At 37.9% G+C, this 11,669-nt stretch overlaps 1 protein-coding gene across 1 annotated transcript; it reads right to left on the bottom strand.

Moving 5' to 3' along the window:
- Positions 1 to 7,259: 7,259 nt before the first annotated feature.
- olfcx2 (olfactory receptor C family, x2) lies at positions 7,260 to 11,416 on the bottom strand. The gene is made up of 6 exons (XM_087293671.1): positions 11,173 to 11,416; positions 10,723 to 11,020; positions 9,712 to 10,536; positions 9,345 to 9,566; positions 8,885 to 9,008; positions 7,260 to 8,790 (listed from the first exon to the last, which is right to left on the bottom strand). The coding sequence occupies exons 1-6, from the start codon at positions 11,397 to 11,399 to the stop codon at positions 7,895 to 7,897; spliced, it is 2,592 nt and encodes an 863-aa protein (XP_087149797.1). The 5' UTR covers positions 11,400 to 11,416; the 3' UTR covers positions 7,260 to 7,894.
- Positions 11,417 to 11,669: the final 253 nt, after the last annotated feature.

Genomic DNA, 11,669 nt, shown 5'->3' with positions numbered 1-11,669 from the left:
AATATTAAAAAGAAAAATGTAAGCTCGATATCATCAGGTCCTATCAATTTTAATACAACAAATGGTTTGTTAATTGAAAATATCACATCATTGCACAATTGTTCTGATTAGGCTAGAGTGGTTCTGGTACGTGTTTAAAAAAATCAGTGTTCCTCAGTGAATCCTCAGTGCTGGGAAACACTCATGAACTTTCCAGCCTGATCTCACAAGGAAACGTAAGTATTTTACATTTTGTCAGTTCAGTGGCTAATTCGTACAAATTTGAGTTCAGTCGTACAAAAATTTTTAAAAAGGAGGCGTGGCACCCAACCCTACCCCTAACTCCAGCTATCATTGGGTGATAAGCAAATCGTACTAAATTGTACAAATTAGATTGTACGAATTCATCCGAATTAGCCACTAAATCAAAAAGTTATTGCCGAGAGATTGCGTTGAACTTTCTCATTCACACACACAGACACGCACACTATGGACAATTTGGTTTTGTCAGTTCATCTAAACTGCATGTCTTTGGACTGTAAGAAATACAGGAGCTCCCAGAGGAAGCACACATGGACACTGAACAGTTGCCATTCACAGTCAATTACATTCTATAGGCCGTAAGTAGCTAAAAAAGCAGATGAGAGGAAAATGTAAAACAGAGACTGATGGAAAAAAGTTGGTTGAAAGTGGCAGATGAACAATGATCAAAAATGATGCACTGGTTCAGGTTTAAAATGATGAGGTGTCCTGGCCACAGGCAGGGCCCTAATTAATTTGGCACCCTAGACAAGATTTCAGTTGGTGCCCATCCCTTCTGAGAAAATTCCACTGCTAGTGTACATATAATCATAAGAAACTTAATAGCGTTATCATGGGCATTCTTTTTATTTAAATAAAACAATTGCACATTCAAAGTTAGAACGAATAATTTGCAATGGTCGGTCTGAGATAGCTCAGCAGCGCATCTGAAGACAGAAGGCATGATTTCAAGAATAAAAGAAAATGTAATAATATAAATGAAAAACAGAGATTCATGCATGATGTCAGATACACTGTATAATACATTTTCTGATATACAAATTATATTATTGATTCATATATTAGCAACAATTTAAATGTTATTGTCATTACAGTGAAATGCCAATTAACAAAATGCAAAGAATGAGTAAACTGCAGCATAATACACCATGTGGGAATGCTAAGTATGCTCTAACATTAATGATGTGCACTTTAACACTAGAAATTTAACATTATAAATGTACTTTACACTGTAAACATATAAACTAACTTAAATTTTTAAAGCAAATTTTGAGTTTTCTCTACTTAAGTGGTTGAAGTCCTGCCAAATATTTTTTTAAGTTGACTGAAAGGGATGGTTTCCAGTATTCCAGCCTAAGTACATGTTATTTGTCATTATGAGTTTGCTTAATAATAAACCTTAGGCTTAGGCCCTTTATTCATCAGGGGTCGCCACAGTGGAATGACCTGGCAACTTTTTATATTGAGGGAATAAATTAAAGAGGAGAACGACAGCTGTTGGAAGACCTTGCACATTTTCCTGCACGATTTGTTCGTTCAGAACCACAGACAGATGCATACATTTGGGGTGGTCTGGACAGTGGCAACATCGTCTTCAACCATGCTAAAGATGCCCATCTCCATCCCTTTTGTGCAAGTATCTTCTGGCTCTGTGTCTTGCTGTCAAAAACCCCCATAAAAACAGGATTAAAAAAAAAAACTTTTACTGCTAAATCACAAACATCTCTGGAAACAAAAAGCAAAGTAAAAAAGCAACTTCATTTGAAAACTAAACACAGTAATGTCAATAAAACAGCTAAACAGTTATTTATATGCTTCCATTTATAAAGCTTTTCAGGTAACACTTAAAAGACTACACGCTATGAATCATTTATTAAGCATTAGAAAATAGTTATTCATTATTTGTTACGAATCAACTTTACATTAACAGTTGTAAGAGGTTTATAAATACAGCTATACATATGTATAATGTGTGTAAAAATTTTACTTTTATACTTAGTTAATGATTCATTTTTCATTACTAAAGTAAGTATTGCCTTATTTACCAGGTTGCTGTTTTTTGCAAAAGACAATGATTAATAAATTATAAAAAAATTTAAAATTAACATTAAAATATTGTATTATTCAGGCATATAGTAGTGGTTACTTTGCATGTCTATAAATGTGTTATTAACGTATTAATCCAGTTTTGTGAACTAATATATAAAGAAAGGACTACATATGTAAATTCCTTTTAAAATGACAATTAAAAGCACTTGTATTCAAAATAGGAACATTCATTAGTTTCAATTTATTTCAAGTTATTCTAATGAATCTATATCAACTGAAAATTAAATCTTTGCAATCTTATGTAAGATAAAATTACTGTGCAGTTTAAATACCTTGAATAACATTAGAATTTTGTTCAGTTGATACTAAGCTTTTAATTAGGCATTTGCAAAGTATTAATAGTCCTCACTTTAGATTAGATCACAAACCTGGATGAAGTTGAATTAATGAAGCATTTATTAACATACAAAGTGAGTATTAATGACTGAATAATAAGAAATGTAAATGTTAATAGTTTATTAATCATTTGCTTATGCATTCTGAATGATGAAGAACAACAACTATTCTTAAATAACGGGTCTGTAAATACACACTCATACACTACGGACAATTTAGCCTACCCAATTCACCTGTACCACATGTCTTTAGATTGTGGGGGAAACCGAAGCACCCGGAGGAAACCCATGCGCGAGGAGGACATGAACACTACACACAGAAACGCCAACTAACCCAGCTGAGGCTCGAACCAGCCACCTTCTTGCTGTCGCCTCGACAGCACTACCTACTGTGCCACCCAACAGGTGAATTGGGTAGGCTAAATTGTCCATAGTGTATGAGTGTGAATGAATGTGTGTGATTTCCCAGAGGTGGGTTGCAGTTGGAAGGACATCGGCTGCGTAAAAAAACATGCTGGATAAGTTGGCGGTTCAGCACTAATACATGCATTCACTGATTCAGAGGTTTCATAGGAGGAGCAACGATAGACACACAGCTTTAATGCAAATAAAGTGAATACAGACATTTTTATGTTTAATATTTTACATTTATATAAGCCAAAATAAAGCAAACAGCTCTTGCAATTATATCACATTTGAGATACAAATGTATCTCTTTTACTTTTCATTGAAAGATTACAGGAGAAATATGGGAAAATACTTAAATGATAGGATAGCGACGCAGTGGCACAGTGGGTAGAATGGTCGCCTCACAGTAAGAAGGTCGCTGGTTCGAGCCTCGGCTGAGTCAATAGGAATTTCTGTGTGGAATTTTTATGTTCTCCATGTGTTTGCCTGGGTTTTGTTTGGTTTCCCCCACAAGTCCAAAGAAATCTGGCACAGGCAAATTGGGTATGCTAAAATTGACCAAAGTGTATGAGTGTGTGTGCGTGTGTCTGTGTGAATGAGTGTGTATGGATGTTTCCCAGTGATGGGTTGTGGTTGGAAGGGCAACCGCTGCGTAAAATATATGCTGGGTGAGTTGGTGGTTATCAAAAACCGCAAAAACAGGAGGGTTGACAGGAATGTTATCAATTATCATTCGGATAAAGCAAAATAATCATCTTTATCATAACATTACCCCTGTCTTTGTCTCGTTTTTCCATTTCTTTTCTTTTTTTCCCTCCCCAGCTCACCAGACAGTTTGGGACATTTTGACATGTTGAGCTTGTTAACTTATAAAAAAATGACCAATATGTAGCAGGTAAAGTCTAATTATTCAAAAAAGGGGGTGCTTAGCTTATATTATATTATTGCTACTACTACTTCTACTACTTAGTAGGCTTTGCTATGCAGTTAAATTAATGTGAGCTCATTCTTTGCTCGAGTCACAATACCAACTAGTTTAAAGAATAGGGAAAGTTCCACTTTTATTTTTCCTACATTTCTGGCTAGCCCTGCCTGGCCAAGTGAGACTTACCAGGCTTTCTTGTATGTGTGCTTTGAGGTCTCTTGGGGGGAAGGAGTGGTGCATGAAATCTGGCCAGATTGCAAAGCTGAATTAAAAAGTCTACAGCTGGTCCTTGGTCATGCCATGTATATGTTCTGAATAGAATTGGAAAAAGCATGTGCGTCCAAGATCCAATGTTTTTATTTCTGTAGGTGCAATTCATGTCATTGAATTAAATCATTTAAAGTAAATCTGATTGCAGGTGGTTGTAGAGATAATGTTAAGTCTATACATTTATAACAAAGGGAATACAAAAATTCAAGATAACTTTGAAAAAGAAAAACAGCACCCAGAACAAGGACAATTAACTCTTTCCCTGCCATTGCTGAGTTTTTATTGCAATCTGTGTTTTAGGTATATTATGGTAGGAGAATATACAACGGTATATATCCGAGAATATTTATCCGATCGGTCCCAAAGAGATTCTTGCAAACTGCCCGGTGCGTCAGGAGGGGAAAGCAGTACTACACCAACACTGTTTACAGCAGAAGTGGGGAGCTGTTGACCTTGTCTGGGCATGTTGTCGGACAGTGGAAGGAATACTTTGAGGATCTTCTTAACCCTAACATGTCTTATATTGAGGAAGCAGAGACTGGGGATACAGGGGTGGACGATTCATCCTGTGTATCTTAGGTCTCTGGATATTGTAGGGCTGTCTTGGCTGACACGCCTCTACAATATTGCATGGAGGTCGGGGACAGTACATCTGTCTATGCCAGGGTACAGGAGAGGAGGATCCGGCCGATGGTTGAACTTAAGATACAAGAGGAACAATGTGGTTTTGTGGTGCATTGGACCAGGTCTATACCCTCACCAGTGTGTTTAAGGGTTGATGGGAGAATGCCCAACCACTCCTTGTGTTTTGTGGACTTAGAGAAGGCATTCAATCGTGTCCCTCATGGCATTCTGTGGATGGTGCATTGGGAGTATAGGGTCAGAGGTGCTCTGTTAAGGGCTGTCCCTGTATGAAGAGAGTAGGAGTTTGGTTCGCATTGCCGGCAATAAGTCTAACTCGTTTCCAGTGCACGTTGGCCTCCAGCAGGGCTGCCCTTTGTCACCAATTCTGTTCATAATTTTAATGGACAGAATTTCAAAGCGCAGCCTTGGGCTGGAGGGGGTCCGGTTCGGTTTCATCTGTTATTCGTAGATGATGTTGTTCTGTTAGCTTCATGGAACATGGAACTGCTGCATGCAATGGGGCAGTTTGCTGCTTAGTTTATGCGGCTGGAATGAGAATCTGCACCTCCAAGTTTGAGGCCATGGTGCTCCGTTGGAAGGTGGTTTGCCATCTCCAGGTTGGAGGAAAGTCTTTACCTCAGGTGGAGTAGTTCAAGTATCTTAGGGTTTTGTTCACAAGTGAGGAAAGGTTGGAACGTGAGATTGGTGCAGCGGCAGCAGTAATGTGGTCCGTGTATCGGTCTATTGTGGTAAAGAAGGAGCTAATCCAAAAGGCAAAGCTCTTGATTTACCAGTCAATCTACGTTCCTACTCTCACCTATGGTCGTGAGCTTAGGGTCATAACCAAAAGGACAAGATCTAGGATACAATCAGCTGAAATGAGTTTCCTCCGCAGGGTGACAGGGTGCACCCTTATAAACAGGGTGAGCAGCCCTGTCACCCAGGAGGAGTTTGGAGTAGAGCAGCTTCTCCTCCATATTGAGTTAAGTCAGCTGAGGTGGCTCCGGCATCTATTTCGATTGCCTCCTTGACGCCTACCTAGGGAGGTGTTTAATTCATGTCTCACCCGTAGGTGGCCTTGGGAAAGATGCAGGATATGCTGAAGAGACTATGTCTCTCGGCTAGAATGAGATCAAGGGAGCTCCCCCGGAGAAGCATGGAAAAAGTGTCTGGGGAGAGGGAAGTCTGGGGTTCCCTCATAAGACTGCTGCCCCTGTGACGTGGCCCATGAAAATGGATGAAATAAGATGGTAGAAGAAGCCCTTAAGTATGTCCTGAGTGAGGTATGTGATGTCACATGCTCCGGAGAATGAAATCTGATAAAGAGCATGGATAAAAAGGATAGTAATACAACCTTGCTTTGGCTTAATCCCTAACGTTATTATACCAGAGCTAACCACATTAAAATGATCCACATTCAATGAAGGATAGAAATTTGTTTAACACACAAACACAAGTGCATGTACATACGTGTGCATGCATACGTACACATACACAGTGTGTGTGTACAGTATGGATGTGTGAATTAATAAATGTAATTTTTTTTGTAAAAAAAGTGAATTTTTTTCATGAAAACTACATATATATATATATATATATATATATATATATATATATATATATATATATATATATATATATATATATATATATATGGCACTTCCGTGGCGCAGTAGATAGTGCTGTCCCCTCACAGCAAGAAGGTCGATGATTTGAGCCTCGGCTGGGTTTGTTGGGGTTTCTGCGTGGAGTTTGCATGTTCTCCCCGAGTTCATGTGGGTTTTCTCCGGGTGCTCCAGTTTCCCCCACAGTCCAAAGACATGCGGTACAGGTGAATTGGTGTATGGATGTATCCGCTGTGTAAGTCATATGCTGGATGAGTTGGCGGTTCATTTTGCTGTGGCAACCCCAGATTAATAAAGGGACTAAGCCGAAAAGAAAATGATTGACTGAATATATATATATATATATATATATATATATATATATATATATATATATATATATATATATATATATATATATATAATATATAGGTGGGCATAGATATATATTTTTTTAATCTAGATTAATCTAGGTTAAAATGGCTCATTTGAATTCTAAGGAAGAAAATGTCTTTGAGAGCGGGTTTCTCAAGCCAGGTGCCGCATTAGACCAGGGGCTCATCTCCTGTTTTTCAAATGCATCATAAACTGCTTGAAAAACTGTTCTATTGCGATAATTGGTGATGAAAATAAATTATGTTCAATAAGATATTCTTGTGTTTACTAACTGTTTATTCAGTTAAACGTGAATTTTGAACTGTAGGCCTGAATAAGCTCGAAACAGCAGTTTTTGATTACCTTCTGACTGAAGTCATCCATGAACTAAACAGAAATTGAATGAAGACATGGAGTATGCATATATTAGTGGAATTATTGAAGTAAACACCGCAATCAAACTATCACTGTCATGAAGGACTTTTCTCCATATTTTCCGACAAGATCCAGACACAAGGCTGTTAGTAAAGGACCCCACTAAAACACACATCGTGAAATGCGAACGTTTTTTTTTTTTCTTTTAATTTGGCGTGCGTTATTAAATTCCATAACACTCTCACCAGTCCTCACTCCTTAGTTGCATCTACCTCAGTTTGTCATGGCGGCATGAATGAAATGTTCATGAGGTAAAGTGAAACTGCCAAACTGCAGTTAAAGTCAGGCATCCTGGTGATTTGATTCAGACGGGCACTTTTTTGTCAGATGGCTCACCGATCAGGTATACATCTATGCTAAAAAATCAAGGTGAAAGTCATCATAGCTTGTGTAGAATAGACCCAGCTCCCAACCCAACTTTGAGAAAAGATTAACGGCGATATTTTTTATCGCATGATAAGAGTCTCGCGTTAACGCAGCACATTAACACCAATAACCACCCACCATATATATCAATAATTTTCCTAGCCGAAAATATTCGGAGAGCTGTCAAGCTTTAGTGAAAATCATCAAAATGCAGGCAAAAATTTAAAAAATATTGGCAGGGAAAAGTGAATTAGTAAGGTTTAATAAAAACTATAATTATTTACAAGTACCATTTTACAGACATTTGCATCAAACATGACTGATCAATTATGTGCATAGCAAGCTATTTGTCAAAAATTGCAAATAATCACACAAATTTTAAGACTCAGACAATTTAAAATAGCATGCAGCAAATATTTTTACTATTTTTTCATTATATGTTTTTTATCATTTTTCTCTGGCTTCAGTAATACAATATAACATTTAGGAAAAAATATACATAGCAAGAGACCAAAGGCAGAAGCTAGAATAGCAAAGACATGGACAGCAACCATATACTTTCCACTTGAGCTCAGGTAGACTGGAATGAAGGTTATCCACACAGCAAAAAATATGAGCATGCTGAATGTGATAAATTTAGCCTCATTAAAGTTGTCTGGTAACTTTCTAGCCAAAAATGCCATTAAAAAACACAAGCAAGCAAGAAGGCCAACGTATCCCAGCACACACCAAAATCCAATTTCAGATCCCACAGAACATTCAACAATTATAGTTTCACTCATGAACTTGCTGTTGTATGAAGCAAGAGGGGGCTTAGTTGTTAACCATATGATGCAAATAAGTGCTTGCACACATGTGCACAGGATAACACTTGATCTTTGTTTAACAGGACCAAACCACTTCATGACATTATTGCCAGGGATGGTGGCCCTGAAAGCCATTAAAACGACCACAGTTTTTGCCAAGATGCATGAAATACAGAGTGTAAAGCTGATTCCAAAAGCTGGATAGCGAATTTGGCATAGCCAATCAGTTGGCTTCCCTAAAAATGTTAGGCCAATCAAAAAACAAGCACAGAGGAACAACAGAAGAAGGAAACTTAACTCTATATTGTTTCCACGTACGACTGGAGTCTTCCTATACATTACAAACACACAGAGCACTGCTAATGCTGCACAGGCCCCGAATGCTGAAAATACCCAAAGAATTATTCCCAAGGGCTCCTGAAAGGACAAAAACTCTAAAGTTTTGGGGATGCACTGGTCTTGGGATTGGTTAGGCCACGTGTCCTCGGAACATGTCAGGCATTCAATTGAGTCTGTGGAAACATTGGAGAAAATTGGACCATAAAATAGCAATTTTCCTTTCTTCTCAGAATGCCATTAAGAGAGAAGCTCTCTGGAAAATCACACCTGTATGATTACTGATCTCTCCTTCAGCACATGATATACAGTCAAAGCAGCAGACTGGCTTTCCTTTTTGCCTGGCCTTCCTGGACCCTGGCAGACAGCTTTTACTGCACAATGATTCTGGTGCCTAATGACCACAGCACAATAAGAAAACTTTGAACTCTTTGAGAGTCCATTTCAAGTCAATTACTTGCAAATAGACATATATTATTATATATTACTCTGCAAAAAAATAAAAATTGTGCTCAAAAAGAAAGAGTAACCCCCCCCCCCCAATCTGTCAGTGAAAATATAAAATAATAATTCAAAAGTGTATAAGTTTACTAAAAATGAAATTAACAGTGCTTTTCCATTTAAAATAAGAATGTTCCATTGTTCTTAGTTTATTCATAAAGATTAAGTGCAGTTGAAGAAAAAGTAAAAACAGCCAGCAATATCTAGTGATGCGTGGGATGGCACACACCTTCTCTGCTCTGTGCCACATAATTAGTGACTCATCTATGACTAGGTCCTTGTCATCTTCAAGGGAGGCATCATAGAATCCCACCCTGACAAGTTGAAGGGAGCTATCGGATCCTCTTTGCCAGTTCATAAGGTCATAAGATGCAATAGGATCACCATTCTCATCAAATCTGATCTCTTCCCCTAAGGTTGTGAAATTAGTTTGTTTCATGTAGTACAGGAGCTTAGGTGAAGTTTGCAAGAACACATAATGCAAAGTAAAGAAAACACATAAGAAAATTGTAACACTTTAATACTTGTATAATCTTTGAGAAATAACTATCAAAACATAATAACAGAAAATTCATTTAAAATAATAAAATACACACCTGCCATGGCTGAATTTGAAACAGACTCCCACATGTCCCATTCTGGAATGGGCCCTTTCCTGGAACACATGTGCTCATGTCATGCAGTGCATGTGCTATGAGATACACAGCTTTGTAAACATTGTAGGAGACTCTGAGTTGTGACACATCTGAATAAGTGGTGTACACATCATCCAGACTTTCACTACCATTACAGGCTGGCCAGTTTTGTGCCTGTTCTCCATGTGCATGAGTGTTTAAGGAACCATTCAGTCGACAACGAAAAGTCTCTTCCCAAAACTCAGAGAGGAAATGGGAGGTCTGAGGTCTTATTTCTTTAAGATAACTGCCAAGATGTGGGATATCAGCTCTATGTATGGCAAAACCCAATGTACCCTTTAGCAGATCACCAAATTCCTCCCAGAGGGATTTCGATGTGGCCCAAGCCTCACTGGCAATCCACTGCAGATGTGTGACATTTTGCCGTCTGCATTCTTTTAGAATACCATAAAGATAAGAGTCTACAGAGAAGCTTATTATGACTGTGGCAGAAGAAGATTTCAACATCCTCACAAGTTCTTCTGCTGAATCTTGATTTAGTGCAACAGGATAAAGTTGGACATAAGCAAGACAAATATTCAACTGTTGTGACTCTTTCAAAAAGAGCTGGATTGCAAATCGGGCATAGTCTGTATCCACACCAATCACCCCGACCCATGTCCACTGAAAATAATGCACAAGTTTTGCTAAAGCTTTGATTTGAAATAGATCACTTGGCATGGTCCGCATGAATGCTGGAAACTCTTTCTTGTTACTGAGACAAGAGCAGGATGCAAAATAACTCACCTAAAGCAGGAAAATGCAACAATTCAGTAATATTGGCAATTGCATAAAAGTGTAATAAATAAATAAATAAATTATATATATATATATATATATATATATATATATATATATATATATATACACACACACACACACACACACACACACACACATATATATAATATAATATATAAGATAATGTTTTACTAAAGGTATTTTGAAGCAGCCTAGGCTTCTCAGAACCGCCATAGATATTCCTGATGATGCCTCTCCCACAACTACAGGGCTAGGCTGCTTTCGTGTATCTTCACAGCTCTGTCCACTGTCCTTATCTGGTTGTCCATTGACCAGGAGAAGAGACCTTTTCACAGACACTGGTATATCATCACCGCTGTCCCTGATGTGGTAGCCCAGAGACAGGTTTGGTAAAAGATCTTGTCGTTGGTTTATTTCTCTTACAGCAAAGATCATTGTCTGCATCCACCTCAAGGCTCGAGGGGTAAAACTGCAACATATTTCACATACATTTAATCAATTACAAACAGCTATGCAACAAAGAAGAAAAGAAAAAAAAACAAGAAAATAACTGAAGAGACAAATAATGTAAAACATCTTTTTCTTACAAAACACATATGAGAATTCAAAAGTATAACACACAATTTATATGTGGTTGGAGTAGGTTTGGTCTTATAAGAAGAAAGCGATGAAATAGGACTGAAATGTAAAGGAAAGAGCCCTCCCAAAACCACATCTCCCCCCTGGTAAAAGGTGTTTGTATCATCATCTCCCTGAAAGACACACCTAACCTTGCTATTATACTGACTCTGTACACTAAGGTACATCAGAAACCAAACCATAAGGAGTGTTGCACATAACAGTGCCATAATTGACACAGACAAATGAATTCGTCATAACTGTGTACAGAATTTATAAATACTCTCTGATTGAAGGTTGGACTTCAGAGGCCATGTGGGAACAAACAAGCCAATAGCAAAACCTGCATACAGTCTTTTACTGTATATACCAAGAGACTGTCAATGTAATCATCTCTTCTTTGAGATATTGGTGATACACAAACCATTATCAAATATATAACCAAGACCATTATCAAATATTCTCATCTCTCCAACACAGTGGTTTTAGCAGAGACTCAA

Source organism: Danio rerio, chromosome 18, assembly GCF_052040795.2.
Source record: "Danio rerio strain M-AB ecotype USA chromosome 18, GRCz13ab, whole genome shotgun sequence".
In the NCBI taxonomy this organism is placed as follows: domain Eukaryota; kingdom Metazoa; phylum Chordata; class Actinopteri; order Cypriniformes; family Danionidae; genus Danio; species Danio rerio.
Note: the sequence above shows the minus strand (reverse complement) of the source record. Positions and strands in the feature narration are given on the sequence as shown.